We start from the raw sequence: 20,160 nt of genomic DNA on the forward strand, positions 1-20,160 counted from the left end.
TGTTTAAGAATTCTAAATGCAAAGCATTTATTTTTTGAAAAGCAAAAGCAGTAAATTGTATGGCATAAAGGAAACTGGCCAGCAAAAACTGTATAGCACATTATCTATTACACAGACACAATGTGGCTTCAAATTCATTCAAGTTCTAAATTAACTATAAAATAAAAGAGTAATCTCAATTTCCCACATCCAGAGTATTTATTTTAGAAAAAAATCACAAAACTAAAATTCTTAAATAATTCCCTAAAAACTAATATGAAGAAAAGGTATCAGTAGACACTTCCGGTTGGTAAGATTGTTAGAATTGTCAAATGTTGATTCAAGGCCACATTGGTGAGTCTCAGTGTCCTCCACGGTTTTACAATGTGCTTTTCTGAAGGCTCTGACCATGGCACTTTAATCCTCTCTGGTCTCCATAGGTGATGGAGGTGGGTCTTGTATCTTATATTATCTTATCTGTTGCTTTCATTGGTTAACTAATTAAGAAAACTGCTTGGTCCTGATAGGACAGAAAATTAGGTAGGTGGAGTAGACAGAACAGAATGCTGGGAGAAAGAAGCCGAGTCAGGGAGTCGCCATGATTCTCCCACCCAACACAGCCGCAGGTTAAGATCTTCCCTGGTAAGCCACCTCGTGGGCTACACAGATTATTAGAAATGGGTCAGATCAATATGTAAGAGCTAGCCAATAAGAGGTTGGAACTAATGGGCCAAGCAGTGTTTAAAAGAATATAGTTTCCGTGTAATTATTTCGGGGCATAAGCTAGCCAGGCGGCCGTGAGCCGGGGCCGCAGGAACGCAGCCCGCCACTCCGCTCCCCTCAGCAATAGGATCCTGGAGGACCCTCTCTTTCCTCCCTTCTTAGCTAGTGATCACACTGTCTGGCCTGAGCTACCTCTCATCAGAATGCTCTGGCCGTGTTTTCTGTAGTCTCCTGGTTTGTACTCCGAACTTGGTGGCAGAGTCTTCTGTATGAAATGTTACAATCCCCATTGCCGGACAAACTTTCTTCAACCATCAAGGCCCCAACAAAGTTCCTTTACCCTCTAGAGTTACAGCTTTCTCCATTGTGTCTATATAAAGACACGCGTGTTTGACACACTGGTAGATAATGAACGTGCAAAAATGACCTTTGCTAATCCTATTGGGGACCTTACAGACGAAGGTGGGGTAGCACTATGTGTATGAGCAAGGTGATGAACACACACGGGCATGTTCAAGGTGGTGTGGATGAGGCTGAGCAGGACCAGACTACTTTGGATTCCTGCGCGACCTTGTTTGGCTCAATCACATGCTGCCATATGGATACGGCATCTCATGCACATGTACCCTGTCTTCCCCCTTTTCTTGTCCCCAACCGCTGTGGTTACGTGGCCATGTTGTCCAGCTCAGTGCGACACACACAGGTGACAGGCAATTAATGCAAACAGAATGCATAAATCATTTCCCTTATAAGAGGTACTGATTTATTTTAAATATAATAAATGATACACTGAAAATTTCCCTAGTCAACATTTCTTATTAGAATAGTGCCGTAGCTGAACAGCCCAGTTTCCACTGACTGCAGCAGGAGAAGGAAAGATGAACTCCTAGGACTTCCGTCAGAAATGCAAATCTATGTGCTACTATTTCAAGTGTGACACAAGATGGCACGCGCAATATGCAACCCCAGAAGCTTTAATCCGGGGTGCGTGTGGCTCTCCCTGGCTGAGCAATGCATCTGCATGGGAATGGGAACAGTAAGAACAGCGGATGGATGAAGATGCCAGCCCCACTGAAGAATCTTCTAGAACTGTGGCTCTGCTCCCCATTTATGGCAGCACTGGCTGCTCCTCTATCTGTACAAATTCATAAGATTGCTGAAAAGACACCTAAGCATGAGGGGCAAACTCAGCTTAAGGGTAAGATGGGAGCTGGAGGGCTAACATTCCATGCCTGAGAATACAGAGAGCGAAACGCATATTTATGTGAGGAGAGATAACATATGCCAGTTAATCTCCAGTGGGATCTAATGACTTTGTTGACTTCTGGATATGACCTGATTTTAAAAACGGAAGTGTTCCTCTTTGTTCCTAGCTGGAGGGTGGGCATGGCAACGACAGACTGGAAGAGGCATTGCCAGCCCAGCTCTGGACTCTTAGGAGCAAGAGGTAAACTTCAGTCTGCTTGAAGTCCAGTCTTTGGTTCAGGCCAGCAATGGTCTTTGGTATAGGCCTAGTCTCATACCACAGAAGCAGAACATAGGTCTACAATTCATTTAGCCAGAGAGGAACAAAGAGAAACTTTTATGGCTGTTATAGCAACAATGGGCTCAAAAATTACTATTGGTCACAACCTAAAGATGGTTTTGTAGGTTACGAAAAGGTCCTTGCCCAATACCGGCTTCTTCACAGTTCTCCTTAGCAATTAAGTTCTTCATTTGCTACTAAGAGACAATAAAGGGATATTTGAGAGGTGGAGACAGACAGATCCTTAGGGTGTGTTGACCAACCTAATTTAATGAGCCCCAGACCCCAAAGACAGACAATTTGTCTTAAAAACAAGGTGAACAGCCATTGAGGAATGATAGTTGAGGATCCCACAAGCACATGGACCCACCCACCCACCCACAGACACACATCTAATGAGGGTAGGGGGATTTTTGTCTGGAGAATAGGAAGCTTCTGGTCATCTGACTTAAATGGAGGAGACACACACTCTCCTCCTCTGTAGGTGGCTTGAACACTGATTTACCCAGTCCTGTAACCAAGGACAGAAAGGTCTAGACCTCTTCAGACCCACTAGAGCAAGGATCCTGGGGCTTAATGCATCCCTATTAGATACTTAGAGTTCTTTTCTCACACAGGAATGGGGTCAGCTGCCCAAAAGACAAACACTGGTCAAAAAAGGGGCTGGGTGGGGCAATGGCTATTTTAAGGGAAGGCGGAGTTTGCCTCCAGCTTGCTGGAGCCCACATCGGTTCTATTGCTGATCCAAGATAAGTAAAGCCGGTTGGGCTGGGCACCAGTCAGGAGGTGTGTGTGTGTGGGAAACGACCAAGCCTGTTTGGACTGGGAAGGTAAGTGGACATTAGTGGAGACTTCCTGCTGCTGGGCTCCTTAACTTCCTGGGGTAAGTGTGTCTCTGCTGGTGTCTGGTTATGTATCTACCGATGGTGTTTAAAATGGTGCTCAGGAAATTAAAAGCCTCCTCAGTAAGTGGTTTATTTAAATCATGTTCATTATGGAAGTTTGATGCCTCCGGGAGACCTTACAAAAACAGCCTCTGACTTCTTTAGACTAAACTGGAAGCACACATAGAGCCCGAAAACACCAATTCGGAGGCTGCTAACATTCAGTATGTGAAGAGATTTCCCTTCAGCCCATGATGGGAAGTGGATTCCCGGGTCAATAGACTCGGGATAACTAGCAGAGATCTTATCTCTTTACTGCTATCTTCCCACTCCAGCCGTTCTTATTGATTAAATACCTCCTGCTCTTCCCAGGGGCACAATGCCGCCTATACAAAGGCCCAGCCGGGTCTCCTGAAAGGGTCTTTTAGAAGCTTGCTTCGATGTAGCAAGTGGCAGTCATCTCCTGACCACAGTCTCTGCTAACACCTCCCTATTTACACGGAAAGCTGCTTGTGGGAATGCTCTAAAAATTGATAAATAAATAACCGGCGATTTCTCGCCTGAGAGGCATCCATCCCGAGTACTTTACATTCTTCAAAGATTCAACAAGTAGCATCTCATCTCATTTCTGTGCGAGACTGACTGTACTGAGACATTCCTCTTAATGCTTCCAAATGACTGGGCCGTGACAGCACGAAGGCCTGCTCACACGAGGAGGCATATTTCATGTTCTTAGAGGTGGGATGCAGAACTGCCAGCTTGTAATTGGTGAAGAATTCCTTAGGGAGGAGGACACAGCTCCATTTGTAGCACACTTGCCTAGCAAATCACACACTGTGGAACTGTATCAATGGGGCAGGGCAATGCACACCTGTAATCCCAGCACTTGGGAGACAGAAGCAGGGGAATCAGAAGGTAGAGCTCATCATCCCCTACATGGCAAGTTCAAGACTAACCTGGCCTACAGAAGACTTTGTCTAAAACAAACCCACACCTGAAGTTCTTTAGGGACTGTGAGTCTGTCAGCAGAGCAGATCGTCTGTGTATAATGCTTAGGAATAGTTAAGGCAGGCTGTCTGAGGACAGCCCTGTTATCTTAGCACTAATACCTGAAAAGAACAGGAGAAGAAGAATTTGGCTGATATCAAATTCCTGGGCTTTCTTTGAGTGCTAGACAAGAAGCAATATGGCTTTGCAAAGAAGAGCTTATGTCAGGGGGCAATTCTATCTTCTTTCTAAAGTGTGTGTGGGGCCCTGGACCAGCTTCCATTTCTAGAGAGGAAGGAGGAAATTGCTCTCTTTGTGGACGTGCAAGCCCACTTGATGAATGACTTCCTGGAGGATATCGGGAGCTGTGCTGCTCTGAGAGACAGTTCCTTCCTTCATGATTCTTCTAGGCTAGTTCACGAGTACACTCGTGAAGGGGCACAGAGTACATTCATTTTTGTCTGTGTTTCAACTCACCAGCTTGTAGTCTTCCTTGACTCTTACATTTTCTCCTGGCATAAAAGTAACGAGCCACATTTTGCTTCTTAGTCTGGTCAGGATATAAGCTACCACACATATGAACAGATCAGAGGCTGGTGTGGTAGGCTCACGTGTCTGGGGCAGAGATGCCTTCTATCAAAGGATCTTCACTCCAGGCAGAGGGGTAGCAACCTTTGAGGAACCAAATGGCAGGGTCCTTGGTTCCAGAAAAAGGCAGAGCAGAGTGGAAGGTAAGCAGCCACATTGCTGCCATGGTTCCTAGAGCACATCATGGCATCCTAGAGGTCATCAGTGAAAAATGGCAAGGGACAAAGCCTGTTCACTTTCTGTTGAGATGGCCACCTGTGTGAGAAAGGCGCTCTCCTTGGTGCTGACTACTCGTCCAGTCCTGGGACCACATGGTGGTGGTGTGGGCACTAGACATGGGGTTGACTGAGGTTGCTAGGTGCTGACTTGGGGTCCTCATTTGGTCCGAAAAGGGAGAGTGCACTGCTTTGCTGTGTCGGTGCATTGGCGCACTGGGTTCTGGGCACCACAGGAGCCAGTTTCCAGCTTGTGGAAACAGAGTTAGGTACACAAGACCCAGTGATAACACTGTGAGGCTGGAGGTTCGTCAGAGACAGGAGGAATACTTACTGCCTGTATTTTTAACACAGAACATTATTAAGTTCTTTCAGTATATATTTCAGATATTTAATTAAGGAAGATCGTAGCTCATACTCTCAGACAGTAGTCTTCTATGTTACAAAAGAGTAAAATATTCTAATTACATGCTTGGAGACTTGTGCTGGAGAGGACCTTAAACCACAAATAAAGACCTCCTCTCTCACCCAAACAGCCACTTTTAATGGTTAATAATAAGCCAGACAATATTTTATAATTTTGTGAGCACTGATTTATTTGTTTACTTTTTTCACTTAATTCTGTGTCTACACTACAGGTAAGACTTGATGGATCCCCAGGACAGCAATGTAAACTAGGTCAGCCCGTTTGGGGTTCCTACAGTGCATGCAGAGGCAGGAGATTTAACATGTTAAATCAGGTTTATTATTTGTGGAAAGATGTTTTAGGAGGATTGATATTATACTTGGGAGTTGGAGTGGTTCTGAGTTTCTGGCCACTGACAAGCGACCAAAAGTCAGAGAGTCAAAGAGTAAGGGCTATCCCCAGGTAAAGAAAAAAGGTTAAAGGTTAAAAGAAAAGGTTAAAGAGTGACAAAAAATGCCACCTGGTCTGATGTATGCACCTATTGTGGACACTGTTTGGTCATATAAAGAGTCTGACACACGGTACAACACGGAAGATCCTTAGAAATGCTGGTGCTAAGGGATGCGGTATATGATTCCGCTAACATGAAATACCCAGAGCAGGTGCATTCATAGAGACAGGAAGGAGTGTGGAAGTGATCAGGGGCTGCAGCGGGGGAGGAGCGAGGTCAGATGAGAAGGCATTGGAGTGGAGAGTCACTGTGTGTGGGCAACACTGTGGATGCTTCCAGTGCTATTGGTGTGAGCATTTACAGGACTCGATAGAAATTTTTGTCATATCTATTTACCACAATAAAAACAAAGAACAAGAGAGTAAAGCATCCTGCTCTGATGACCATGCCCTGTAATTCTGGTGTATAAGACTCCAAGTAGATCTGAGAAATAGGGAGTGAGATGTATGAGCCAGGATGAGCATCAGGGTCAGGAGGTCATTTCCCGGAGCTACGCTAGGGGAAAACAAGGGAGCTGATGCAGAGGCAGGAATGATGGAGGATGTAGCAAGACAGACAGGTGGTGGTGTCCAGATCCCTCGGGGGTTGGTGTCTGGGGGAGAGCCTAATGAGAAGCAGAGCAGGAGAAACAACAGGGAGAGCTTTGTGTGTATGTGGGGCTCCCACCAGCAGAAGACAGAGGACTTAGGATAAGGGACTAGAATCATAGCACAATGAGATGGAATGTGGCTGCTCATTCCCTAAAAACCACCCAGGATCTCTGGGTTGGACAGATGAGAGAGCCCAGCACTCAGAATGCTGGGATAGGAGGAAGACTCAGACGCACATTTTGCAAGAAGATTTTGGATTATTTCCGGCTGGCTGTGCTCAAGCTATAGCAGTGTGGCCTTCTTGTTGTGTAGAAGTGGTTTGTTCAAACATGAAAATAAAAGCAAATATCTAAATAGTACAGTTCCTTTGTGATGGTCACAATAACTGATACAGTGTTTTATGAGATAAAACATCCTCTATAAGAAACTATTCTGGTCCCCAGTACTCATCCTATGAAAAGTTAGAAGATGCTGTTCTTTTAATAGACTCTCTGACAAGTTACTTCACCACACACAGTAATAAAACACATCTTATCTTCCCTAATTGATTCTAAACCCACAAAGTATGTCAATAGCAGCTTTAGAATTAAAAGGATTTTTACTATAAAAATATACTCTCGGAAATGCAACTGAGTCCCAAGCCAGCACCAACAAGTTTTCACGACTAGTGTAACTCTGTCACCCATCAAGCCGGGTTCTCTCTGCACTAGCAGACAGTCACTGTCACAGAGAACCACTGTCGGAGCCTGCTCCAGCAAAATCAGCTGGGGGTACCTGGGTAGGGGCATGCGGATTAAGGAAAAGTCAGCTGGGGACTGCCAGCTTACTCTGCACAGCCCCGAGTTCATTTCAGAGCTTGCTTATATAGAAAACAGCAGAAAGCACAGCCCAGATGGTCAATCAGTATCTAATCACAAGACCACTCCTGTCCTTGAGTGAACAGTTTCAATTTCTATCTCCGTGTTCCTGAGGTTTGGCATCAGCAGCATTCTTTCTACTAGCTAGTGTGCTCTTTTCTCATGGGCAAAATGCTCTTTCCCGTGGGCTTAATCAGAACTTTCTCACAGCTCTCAAGGATGCTGGAACAAGCGGAGCAGGCAAGTTTGAGCTTAAATGACTTTTTTTTTTTAAAGCCAGAATTGACTCCAGGTGGAAACTGAGCCACATGTGGGCTACCACAAACCACACTGGTCCAAGTGCATAGAATAAGTGACTATGGAGTATCCAGCCCCAAATGAACCATCTATAACATCATCCTTACATCCAAATGTGAGGAACATGATGGACCGAGGGATGGAAAATGTAAGGAGCAGAGGACCACAAGTGGCTTCTGGGTATGACTGGGATGGTGCTTTAGTCAATTGCACAAACCCACACAGGTCAGCAGCCTAGCATGGATGCAGGGGAAGGCTCACACGTCCCCATCTCTAGCAGAGGAGTAATAGGCTGTCAATGACATCTAAGGGAGGGCCAGCTTCCTTCAGTGACAAGTCCCCCAAATAGACTGAGCATGCCCAAGTGGTCAACTCTACATCCATATAATCAACACTAGTGAGATTAATAGGCACACACACACACACACACACACATAGGCACGCTGCATGCATGCAACAATAAGATCATAGGAGAACAAGAATTAGAGATGGGGATGTGAGGGAGGCAACGGGAAAGTTGGAGGTGGGAGGACGTGGCAGATAGAATTAAAATGCATTGTACGCATATGAAATTCTGAAGAAAAAGTACCAAAAATACATGTGAGACAAACATAGCATATGATTTGAGAATCATTTATCAGTTCTCCACTACAAGGAAAACACCCTGGCCCACCGATTTTGAAGCTGAGATCTCAGAAGCTCGTTAGAGGTAGCCGTATGCTACTTAGCACTCTGCATTAAAAACATGAAGGGAATAATTTGAATCTCAAGTTGTTTCGTGAAACACCTGTCTTGGAAAAGGCAGCACAAAGAAGGTGGTTCCTGGGCTATGGAGCTGAGAAGATACACTCACAGCATTCCACTGCTGCAAAAGCCGCATGCTTGCACATCAAAAACTGCTAATCCTACACAAAGTGACGTGACCGTCTTTGCTCCAATTTGGCTCATGCCTGATAGCTGTGGGACCATATGTCTGTCTGTGTACTAGAGTTGTGTGGCCATACATCTATCTGTGTGCTATATTTATGTGACCATATATCTATCTGTGTGCTATAGTTATGTGACCATACATCTATCTGTGTGCTATAGTTATGTGACCATACATCTATCTGTGTGCTATAGTTATGTGACCATACGTCTATTTGTGCACTATAGTTATGTGACCCTACGTCTACCTGTGCGCTATAGTTATGTGACCATACGTCTATCCGTGCGCTATAGTTACGTGACCATACGTCTATCTGTGCGCTACAGTTACGTGACCATACGTCTATCTGTGCGCTATAGTTACGTGACCATACGCCTATCTGTGTGCTATAGTTATGTGATCATACATCTATCTGTATGCTATAGTTACGTGACCATACGTCTATCTGTGTGCTATAGTTATGTGATCATACATCTATCTGTGCACTATAGTTATGTGACCATACATCTATCTGTGTGCTATAGTTATGTGATCATACATCTATCTGTGCACTATAGTTATGTGACCATATGTCTATCTGTGTGCTATAGTTATGTGATCATACATCTATCTGTGCACTATAGTTATGTGACCATACATCTATCTGTGTGCTATAGTTATGTGATCATACATCTATCTATGTGCTCTCACTCCATTTCCAGTCAAGAAAGAGAAGCAAAATGGAGTAGTTTGGTTCTGGAACATGTAAGGTAGAAAGAGATGCCATGGTTGGAACAGGTGTCAGAAGGTGGAACAGGTCGGCCTTGAACTCTCTACATAACTCAAGATGACCTGCACTTCTGATCCGGATATCCCCACCTCCCAAACCCAGTGATTACGGACATGTGTCACCACCTCCACCTCTAGGGTGCTTCTGTTCAGGGTTTCACGCATGCTAGGCAAGCACTCTGCAAACCCTGGCTACAACCCCAGCTAAGACGAACTTTTGAATGATGGCAACATCATAGTTTTCCAGAGACATTAGCAGCAATGTTGGCTGGTGAACAGTGAGTGTGTCCCCTCCACAGAACATGCCCAGATGCTGAGGCTACTCTGGTCTGGAACTTACCAGACAGTCTGTCTCTGACCTAAGCTAATAACCACCTATTCCTCTCTCCCCGTTTAAATATTAAACACAGAGACTCCTTTGCCAAAGCCGTATTTGTTCTCTGTGTTGCAATCCTAGCAGGCTCCAAAGAAAAGCAAATTTTCTTTGGTTGCTACCTGGCTGAGCTTACTGCTAGTTGGCACTTGCGCTCCAACCCTGTTCCTCATTTCTTCACATCAGCCCCAAGAACCCATGCTATGAGGTCAAACCTTGGTTTGCAAAATGCAGCCCTGCCCTCATCTTTCTATGCAGTTCAAGTTAGCCTGGAACGCTGATAAAATTGCCTCTGTCTCCTGAGTGCTGGGATTCCAGGCACACATCAGGCCTGGCCCGTTTGACCTTCTTGTACTCCAGATTTCTTGTGTTAAGCACAGGTGCAGAGGTCAAAGTGTTTGGAGTCGATACACGGGAGACTTAGGCATGGCCAAGGCTACCTCCTGGGACAGCTATCCTCACCTTTCTCCAGACCAGCTCTGCCCAAAAGAAAGAATTTTCTTCAGTGCATCTGTATTGTTGGATACAGTTGCTATCTGTACCATGTGACCACTGAGCACTCAGAATGGGGCTCCTGTAGGGACTGGACTGCTGACTGTGTTCAGCCGGGACGTAAATAGCGGATGCACATGCCGACCAGCACAGTCCTAGACAGAAGTCTGAGCACTGCAGAGTCTAGCAGGTCTGAGCACGGCAAACACGACTCTGCAGGCCTTGCATTCCCCCATTCCCTCTGCTTTGCCCTGCTAGGTTACCTTCCTAAAGCTAGTCACCAACGTCTCTTCCCTTATTTGGTCACTTCCTCCTCTTGAGGCTCACCACCAAGGTCCAGCTATCAAAGTATTGAAATCTAGCAATCAAAAGCCCCCCTTTGGCTACCCTAATTAACATGCCTAATCAAAATTAATCAACTCATTCGAGCATGAGGTTTCCCTTTTTCCCTTTATAAGCTGCCATTTGCCTGTGGGCCACATCTGTCCTCTCTGTGCAGAGGCAGGTTTTTGTCCCTCAGGGACAAATAATCCCTTCTCCCCCTCTTCCTTGTTTTTCTCCTCCCCTTTTCCTTGTCCCCTACCTCTTGTCATTGTCTCCTATCCCCTGCCCTTTGTCCCTCTGGAGCCAATAAATCTCCCTTGTGCTGAGAATCCGGTCTTGGGATATCTTGTGCCTATTTTGTTTTTTCAAGCACCATCAAAATAAACAGACAAATTCAATGGTCAGTGGAGCCTATGTTGGAGTGCTGTGAGCTCCCACAGAGCTAGCTGGACCAGGGTCTTCAGTCAGTTTGTGACCACACCGACATCCTAACATATAACCAGAGACCTGGATCTTAACATTTTGAAAAGATGAAATTATTTCATACTTGAGTTAGCTCTTGGTTGTGCTGAAAATATGCATGGTAAAGAAAAGTCTAAGAGAAGAAAGGGTTTTTCTTTTGGCTGGTTGCGTTGTTGCTCTCCATCCATAGCCTTAGGACCACATCACTTCCGGGCACTTAGCTCAGGGCAGCAGGGAGGGGCAAGGAACAAGAGGGAAGAGGGCTGGCCTAGGAATAAACTAATCCCTTCCAAAATGATGCCTCAGGGGACTTCCTGCCTGCAACCAGTCTCTACATCTCAGGCCCCATTCAGGTAGGGACTTGTGTATTGAAGTGGTTTGAGCCCTTCCACCCAATCACAAAACCCTAGCTGGGGACCAAGTCTTTAGCTCAGCAGCTTCTTAGAAGACTCACATCCAAACAGAACAATACTTCCCTCTATTTAAACAAAAACGGATTAGAGACAAGTAGAATGGCCAGATCTGTGCTGGATTATGAGCATACTCTTCAAACCGCAGAGGGCTGTCTTTCGAGGAACGTTTGTCAATTGACAAACACTTTGCAGAGGAACGGTATTTGGGAACCAGCTTGCACATTTGTGAAAGGTTTCTTTAATTAAAACAAACACTCTCTGAAGCATTCTATCTTCGCACGCCAAGCTGTCTTGCAGGCACAAAGTCTAGCAAGACTTACTTCCAATCTGCAAATGAGCCAATCTTAGAGTTGAAATTAGATTTTTGGACACATGTCAAATAAACAAGGAATGCATATTTTTTGACATTTCCTAGCATTGATTTTCTTTCAAAAATGCTTTTTGATGAGAACTGTTTTATAGATTAAAAATTAACATACCAACATGGAATGGGTCTGCTTGCGGCGTGTGTGTAGGTTCAGGACGTTATGACAGGGGAGGTATAGCAGAGCCTGAGGTTCCATGCTGTGGCCTATGTTTAGTCATCCCAAGGGAACCTCATCTTGTCTGGTGTCTCCTTGAATGCATCATGGTGCAAGTCACATGCATTCGGGAGTCTAGATTTTAATACCAGTTCTTTAAGAAAGAACAAATCCAGTATAGCTGACAAATATTTCATTGCAATGCATGTATTTTCATTAAATTAAACTAAGATTTCCTTAAAGAGCAACAAAGTAAACCAGGCATGGGTGCACACACCTGTGGTCCCAGTGAGGCCTTGCTTGGTTACAAACCAAGTTTAAGGCCAGCCTGGGCTATATAAGAGCCCGTCTCCCAATTCAAGCTGCTCCGAAATGAAAACAAACAGAAGGAAGAGCAAAGAGAACAGTTCCCCTTGTCCTCACATTAGTAAACACCGGCCGTCTGCTTGCTTTTCATTTCTAAATGCAACATATTGATAAAGGGCTCTCTATCTCATTGGCTAATTTATGTTTTAATCCAAACATAATTTAAATCTTTGCATCTTCCCTGACTCCTTTCCTATATAAATGAAATGAGGGTCCTTTTCTCATCTCCCTAAAATCCCCAATAGCACAGTGTGACTGGTATTGAGTAGCTCGAAGTCAACGTTTTCAACACAGATACATCAGTGAACTCTATGTTTTTATGAAGCGAGGTTTGGTGCGGCTTTTATAACTCGAGCTTACACATTGCTAAGACCCCATCTGAGGGAAGCAGTGCAAGAAGGTGCTCCTGGTTAGGAGTGTCCAGGAGGGGCCTGTGTAGGTGAGGGTCCAAGGCACACACTCCACTGCTCCCCTGTAGCCCAGATCTTTGCCATGTAGGCACATTTGTTAAAGGAAGTGGGGGGACTGTAGAGTGCCTAAAGAAAGGCAGTCTTCTTTCCTTAGTGGATTGTGACTTTAAAGGCTTCTTGTTTTTGTTTGATTTCTTTTTAGTTGTTATTAAATCTTGTCCCTGGATTTCTAATTTAAAACAGAAGATTGTTCAAGTATTATTTTTTTAAAAAATATCTTTCAGCTATAGTCCAGCCCAAGATAACTCCAAATGAGACAAAGGCATTTGGTTTACTGGTTCTCGCCAGGCTTCACGCTCACAGCTAAGCTTCCTCCATTCTAGGTCAGTGGCTACCATGTATTTCATATTTTGTCACTATTTCCCAGTATTAAACATGTCAACACTTCACATTGGAGTCATAAAAGTTAGTGAGGTCATTCAGATACAGTGTAAAAAGGCCCCAGGAAAGAACAATACGTCACAGGAATTCCTCAGGTTATCAATTAATGCTTTTATGAGCCATAGTCAAGATACAACCAAAAACTTAGATGTGAGTAAAGTCATGTTATTTGATCTCCAGATATACACTGTGTTGAGTTCTGGCATAGTCAAATGCTTCTGCTCAGTGACAGAAGGCAGAAAGGGTTCGGGGATCTCATTTTCCAATGGACACGGATATGTGTTTGAGCACCAGAGTCCTACATACTAATCTTACCACCTGGGTTGGAGAAACCGAAGTCAATCAGAAACCCCAAGTCTAGTTTCTTCAGATGAAACTGTAGTATTCAGTCATAGGCACACTGGTCCAGGCACATCCTGGCGGTCAGATGACTAGCCCACTAACACCATCGCTAGCCTGGATCTCAATGCGCAGGTGGTGCGGCTGTGAAAATGGGGCTGTGGCATATTGTGACGCATCCCTACTCAATTTGCAACTTCCATGCCTCGAACATGTAAACAAATAACATCACTCCCAAGAGTTAGTCAGGAAAAGAAACCTTTTCAAGGCTAAAATATTGGGTCTAGGATGTAGATCTCTGTTGTAGATAGGGCTTGACTCAGGGTAGATTCTACAGCATGTGGAAGACTGGACCAAATGAATGTTCTGTATCCTTGAATATCAAGTTGGTTAGGTAAGTGTTCAATGAACATTGATGAAGCCTTTGGTGACTTCCTCTTTGTTGTTGTTCTATTGGTGTGAAGAGACAGCTTTACCAAAGCAATTCTTAAAAGAAAGCATGTAAATTGGGGGCTTGCTTAGAGTTTCAGAGGCTACCTCAGCTTGGTTGTTGCCCCTCTGTGAAAGCTGGAGGTCAGAAGCAAAGGGGGAAGATGACGCCAATCTGTGTCTGCCAGGAAGCTAGAGCTATGGGAACCAATGGAAGATGGAGAGAATGGACAGACTCCAGCGGTCAGGCAGTGGGAAGAAGAGAGGAGAGGGGAGGGAGAGGGAGGAGGGAGACGTCAGAAGCGGCCTTTTAAACTCATTTTTCCTTTGTTCTCTTTTCAACTTCAAATCGCAAGTGACAGTAGTTTAAAAGACAGTCACGAGTTCTTTGACAGTTTCTTTCCCGAGGGTAGGATGGATCTCATGGGTAGACTCAAGTGGAAGCAACGATAAATGACTTAGATGAGTAGATCCCACAGGTGCTAAGAGTCTCTCTTTGCTCTCTTATTTGGGTCACACGCTCAGAGAAAAGCTAGCTGCCATCTTGGAGACAAACAGCCAAGAGCAGGGCCCTGTGGTGAGAGGCCATGGCTTTTGACAACAGCCAAAGAGGAACTGAGATCTTGTGCCTCTAGACATGTGAACGGAGGAGCCATCCTACAGACAGATCTCCCTGCTCTGGTCAGGCTCTCGGATGGATCTTTCCATCTGGACTGCAACCTCATGAAACACCCTGAAGGAGAAGCCAAACCTTTCATTGGTGACTCCTAACCCCGAGGAGTTCTGGGACATAATAAAAGTCATAAGAAATGATGGAAATTGTCACTGATAGTTACAAAACATTACCTAATGAATACAATCCGACAATTCTATTCTTGTGAACAACAAAACAGAACAATTAACATTAAAACAAAACTCATAGCATCCAGAATTTCAAAGTTCAAATATAGCCGCTTTCTTGGAAGGAAAGATGTTCTGTCCCCAAACTCACATAATCCAAAGGTGTTGGAGTCATTCAAACAATCTCTAAAGTAATTTCCTGGGCCAGTGATATAGTTCAGTAGGGAAAGGCACTTGCCACCAAGCCTCAGCCCCGGCTGCACAGAACCCACAGTTGAAGGAGAAAACTGACTCCCATAATTTGTCCTCAGATTCCCATACATGTATCCACCATGTATAAAACTTAATAAAAATTTTAGAAAGTAATTCCTCAAGTTTGGGAGTTTAAACACATAGGCTACTCATGACATCACACTGTATAAAAGAAAAAGAGAAAACACAACACAAATATCCAAATACAATATGAATGTCTCCAAAATAGAAAATGACTAAAATCCTTCAACATTCTCAAAGGAAAGTAAAAGACAATGTAAAAACCCAGCCAAAGAAATTGCCACCGCCTCATGAAAAATATTAAAACCCAGCTTTATAGACAGAACAACATTAGAACAACGGCGGACATACAAAGTTAGCCATCAGTTTAAAATGATTGCAACTCACTTGGAATGAAAATATTTGACAAGATTCTGAGCCCTAACTGTGGCTGCCAGCTTAGGCCATTCTCAATCAGTGTAGACCCACAGTGGTGACAGAGGCTAAGGCTGGCGCGTGTGACTTGATTTCCGTGCTTTGATTCGCATGATGACAGCACACTGACTTGCTGTAGCTATGATTATTAACCCAGGGGAACCTTCCACGTGTTTGTTTTCCTCTTGGGCACCATGGTCTCCTATCTCAATGTCTGCTTCCTGAGTTGCACAGCCCTGGTTTGTGAGCCGCAGCAGGGAACCCACCGTGAGTGTCACTTAGAGCAACAGATGCTGCCAACACGTGAACAAACGACTTAACTGAAAGTCAGGCCTGGGTTCTGGGACCCTGCTAACCACACCCTCTTCAGAAAGCTCTTCCTGACTCTGCAATTCTACAAGAATGTTTCCCACCAAAATTCAACAGCATCTTATAAGACAGCACACATTTTTTTTCTTATCTAGTCTGCTGGAGAGTTAATATCAGCATTAGTATCCATTTGTTGCTTGCACCTGCGATGTAGTGAGCGTTTGGGCACTGGAATGGCTTCCCTAACTCATGACAGACGCAGGCAAGTGTGGGATTTGCTCAGCTTGTCTGCTTTGGCTTCTCAGAATGTTTCCTCTTCCTCATTCTGCTTCCCTTACGGCACCCTCAGTGTTGTTTATTTCATTTCCAAGTGTTTTACACCACAGTTGCACTTGGAATTTTTCTGTACGATCTTCATCTAATTTCTGGAAATGCTGAGACAAATGGGGTCTCTCAACAGCCTGGACGGGAAACTCCTCTCCTCCTTCTTTACTTTCGCTTTATGCAACTGGGGAGACTTTCTCCCCCCCTCTCCCCCGCTACAACAGCTGGACATGACAAGAGAAGTGTAAACCGTGACATGGGGGTTCAGCACGTCTTAGAATACACACCCCAATTCCTACACAGGAATGAAAAAATTCTTTGTTTTTTTGTACATCAGTTCAAATATATCTGAGCCCCAAAGGAAAATGCAGACAATCTCAGCACATCCACAAAGCAAAGGAGCACATTCCCAGGCACCCCTGGGTGTGGTCAGTACTCACCCCGCAGCCCAGGCCGTTGCCCCCTTCACAGGTGACTTTCCTCTGGCCCTGTTCGGGCAGCAGCCCAGCTCCGCAGCCAGGACGGGGGCACAGCACGCCCCCCATCTGCAGTACACACTCCTCCGCGCCATACTGCTGGTACCTGTTGTACTGGGAGAAGTGGAAGGCAAGGTGAGCTGCGCATGTGACCCAGAGCAGCCTAAAAGTGAGTTGTTTCTGCCTAAGCGCCCAGATGAGGAACTCTGAGACTGCGTTCTCAACCGGGTTCAGTAGAGGACACGGGCATTTGGGAGTGTACGGTGGGAATGTAGGGTCGGAGTGTACGGTGGGGTGTATGTGGGAGTGTATGGTAGGGATGTATGGTAGGAGTGTACAGTGGGGGCGTACGGTCAGAGTGTACAGTGGGTTGTATGGTAAGGACAGGGGAGCGTGAGGATGAAGGTATGGGATAAAGGTATGATCCAGCACAGAGAAACGTTTCCAGACTCAAAACCAAGATGAGCCAGGTATGGTGTCAAATGGCTGTGATCCCGGCACTTGCGAGGTAGACACAAGAAGATTGAGACCTTGGGACAAGCCTGGGATACAAGAGACTTTCCATGAAATTCCAGCAAAAGTCTTTATCTTACTTTTTTACTTTAGAAAACTGATTTCCCCCACAAATCTGGTGTTCTGTGACATTGTACCCATAGATTATATTTCATATAACTTCTAGGAAATACGCCTGTATTAAATGATGGACATTATCTGCCTTAAATGCGGTATATATGCTTCTGTTTGAGATTGGATGAGGCTTCATAATCATTTAGATAACACACCTCACAACTGCTGTCCACCTATAAGTTGACAGTGACTTAAAGAAGAGGCCTATCTTCACCACAGCGTCTCCTGTCATTCTGCTGAGTTTCCTTTCCACTACCTTCATCATATAAATCACAGGAGGCTGAGCTGCCACGGCTCACACCCCATTACCCCCAGCCCCACCAACACTATAGTTTCTATAACTCCAACCCCATCCTCACCCTCAGCAGCGTCCAGATATGCAGGGGAGAACTCGGGCCAGCCCGAGGTGCCACCCAAGCTTCCTGAACAGGAGAGAAAGGAGACTTTCCCTGGACCAGGAGGAAGGTGCAAACAGGTATGAGAGGGAAGACAGGAGGGGAGGGGACCTGAGGGAGGGAGAGAGCAACCTTTGGGATAGGGCTCCATCAGAAAGCACAGGTCTCTATGTGTGTGCACATGTATACGCATGTGTTTAAGAAAACACTTTTATATGGGAGCGAGACTTCTGAAGATGTCCTTTCCCTTCTCCCGCAGCTAGGCAAAGGCCTAGGTCCATAGCACCAAGTCATTTTCTAGCTCAGGACAGCCTTCTGGCCCACCCCCTGTGGTTAGAGAGACACCCTCAGGGCAGGGTAGATCCTGAAACCTCTGCCTTTTTTCCCCTTCTCCCTGTCATCCTGCATCCCCGAGGACACTTTAGTCTGGAGATGGGTGAAATGTCCCCTCCTGACATGGGATCCTGGTCTTGGGGTTTAATCTGGAAGACCCAGCTGACACCCACTTTCACTGATGACATGACCCCCCTTTGCAGCAGAAGAGTGGGTGAGTAGGTTGATTTGGGTTCCCTCCTTCACCTTTGCGGCCAGTGTGAGCCCACCTGTGCCTTTGGGGTTCCCTCCTTGTCTGGGTTTGGGTGGGGACAACTGGGATCCTTCTTCTGTTAGGATGTTTATTTAGTATCCTTTCTGGGTACCAGATCCTGAGGCCCCTTCTGTCAGAGTTCTAGGCTGATTGTGGTCTGCTTCTCTGCTGCCTGATAGAAAACAGACCGGAAGCGACTTGTGGAGAAAAGGGTTTATCTGCCTCACAGGCGCCCATCATCTAGGGAAGCCAGACTCAGGCCAGAGCCTGGAGGCAGGAGCTGAAGCGGAGACCCATGGTGCTCACTGGAACGTCCAGCAACTTTCCATATACAACCCAGGCCCACATGCCTAAGGATGGCACCCTTCACAGTGGGCTGGGCGCTTCTACATCAATTAGCAATTTAAAACATGTACCACAGACACACCCACAGGTTCCCTCTTCCTAGGTGACTCTGGTTTGTGCCATGTTGACCAAAACTAACCAGTGCTTGGTGCTGGTTATTGTACTGGGTAGTAGACAGCTACATCTGGAACATTGTACTCCCGACTTTTTGTCTGAGCTCAGGTCCCTGTAGTGCTTCCTTAGCTGATGGAGGAAATCTGCAATCCCAAAGAATACGGTACTTCTAAGTTACTGTTCTGACATTATTGGTTCATTTCAGCTTCTAGGCTTAGATCAGTTAAATGGATTTGTTAAGTTATTAAGCTATTCTTGCAACCTTTGCTGGGAGTCTGCTCTATATCCATCAGACACTCCTGCGAGTCCACTTTGAGAACAGAGCACTGAACAACGCCCACAGCTCTGCCCTTGTCTGTGAGAGGATCACACCGGACACCAGGAGACGAGCAAGTACAGCATTTGGAGGGGTGAGGAGTGTGGGGACTAGGAAAAAAAAGATTGGCTCTAGAGAAGAGTATCATCATGGTGATGAGCTGTGTTTGGGAAGATTGGCTCCGGAGAAGAGAATCACAGTGATGAGCTGTGGTAGGGAAGATCAGCTCCAGAGAAGAGAATCATGATGATGAGCTGTGGTAGGGAAGGTCAGCTCCAGAGAAGAGAATCACGGTGATGAGCTGTGGTAGGGAAGATCAGCTCCAGAGAAGAGAATCATGATGATGAGCTGTGGTAGGGAAGGTCAGCTCCAGAGAAGAGAATCACGGTGATGAGCTGTGGTTGGGAAGATCAGCTCCAGAGAAGAGCATCATGATGATGAGCTGTGGTTGGGAAGATCAGCTCTAGAGAAGAGCATCATCATGGTGATGAGCTGTGTTTGGGAAGATTGGCTCCGGAGAAGAGAATCACAGTGATGAGCTGTGGTAGGGAAGGTCAGCTCCAGAGAAGAGAATCACAGTGATGAGCTGTGGTAGGGAAGGTCAGCTCCGGAGAAGAGAATCACAGTGATGAGCTGTGGTAGGGAAGGTCAGCTCCAGAGAAGAGAATCACGGTGATGAGCTGTGGTTGGGAAGATCGACTCCAGAGAAGAGCATCATGATGATGAGCTGTGGTTGGGAAGATCGGCTCCAGAGAAGAGCATCATGATGATGAGCTGTGGTTGGGAAGATCGGCTCCGGAGAAGAGAATCACAGTGATGAGCTGTGGTAGGGAAGGTCAGCTCCAGAGAAGAGAATCACGGTGATGAGCTGTGGTTGGGAAGATCGACTCCAGAGAAGAGCATCATGATGATGAGCTGTGGTTGGGAAGATCGGCTCCAGAGAAGAGCATCATGATGATGAGCTGTGGTTGGGAAGATCGGCTCCGGAGAAGAGCATCATGATGATGAGCTGTGGTTGGGAAGATCGGCTCCAGAGAAGAGAATCACGATGATGAGCTGTGGTTGGGAAGATCGGCTCCGGAGAAGAGCATCATCACGATGATGAGGTGTGGTTGGGAAGATCGGCTCCAGAGAAGAGCATCATGATGATGAGCTATGGTTGGGAAGATCGGCTCCGGAGAAGAGCATCATCACGATGATGAGGTGTGGTTGGGAAAAAGTGGACAGACAAGGTGCACTCAAGCAGATATCTGAAGGAGGTATGAAAGCAAGCATGTGGCTCCTTGGGGGAGGAGCTCTGCAGACAGAAGAGC

At 45.7% G+C, this 20,160-nt stretch overlaps 1 protein-coding gene across 2 annotated transcripts in view; it reads right to left on the minus strand.

Moving 5' to 3' along the window:
- Positions 1–20,160, minus strand: part of Prkn (parkin RBR E3 ubiquitin protein ligase) — a 1,218,641-nt gene that overhangs the window by 162,845 nt on the left and 1,035,636 nt on the right. For both annotated transcript variants that reach the window (XM_075950830.1, XM_075950826.1), the window contains exon 9: positions 16,429–16,578. In XM_075950830.1, coding sequence (XP_075806945.1) covers positions 16,429–16,578 — 150 coding nt within the window. The remainder of the gene's footprint in view (positions 1–16,428; positions 16,579–20,160) is intronic.

Source organism: Microtus pennsylvanicus, chromosome 1 (assembly GCF_037038515.1).
Source record: "Microtus pennsylvanicus isolate mMicPen1 chromosome 1, mMicPen1.hap1, whole genome shotgun sequence".
NCBI lineage: Eukaryota > Metazoa > Chordata > Mammalia > Rodentia > Cricetidae > Microtus > Microtus pennsylvanicus.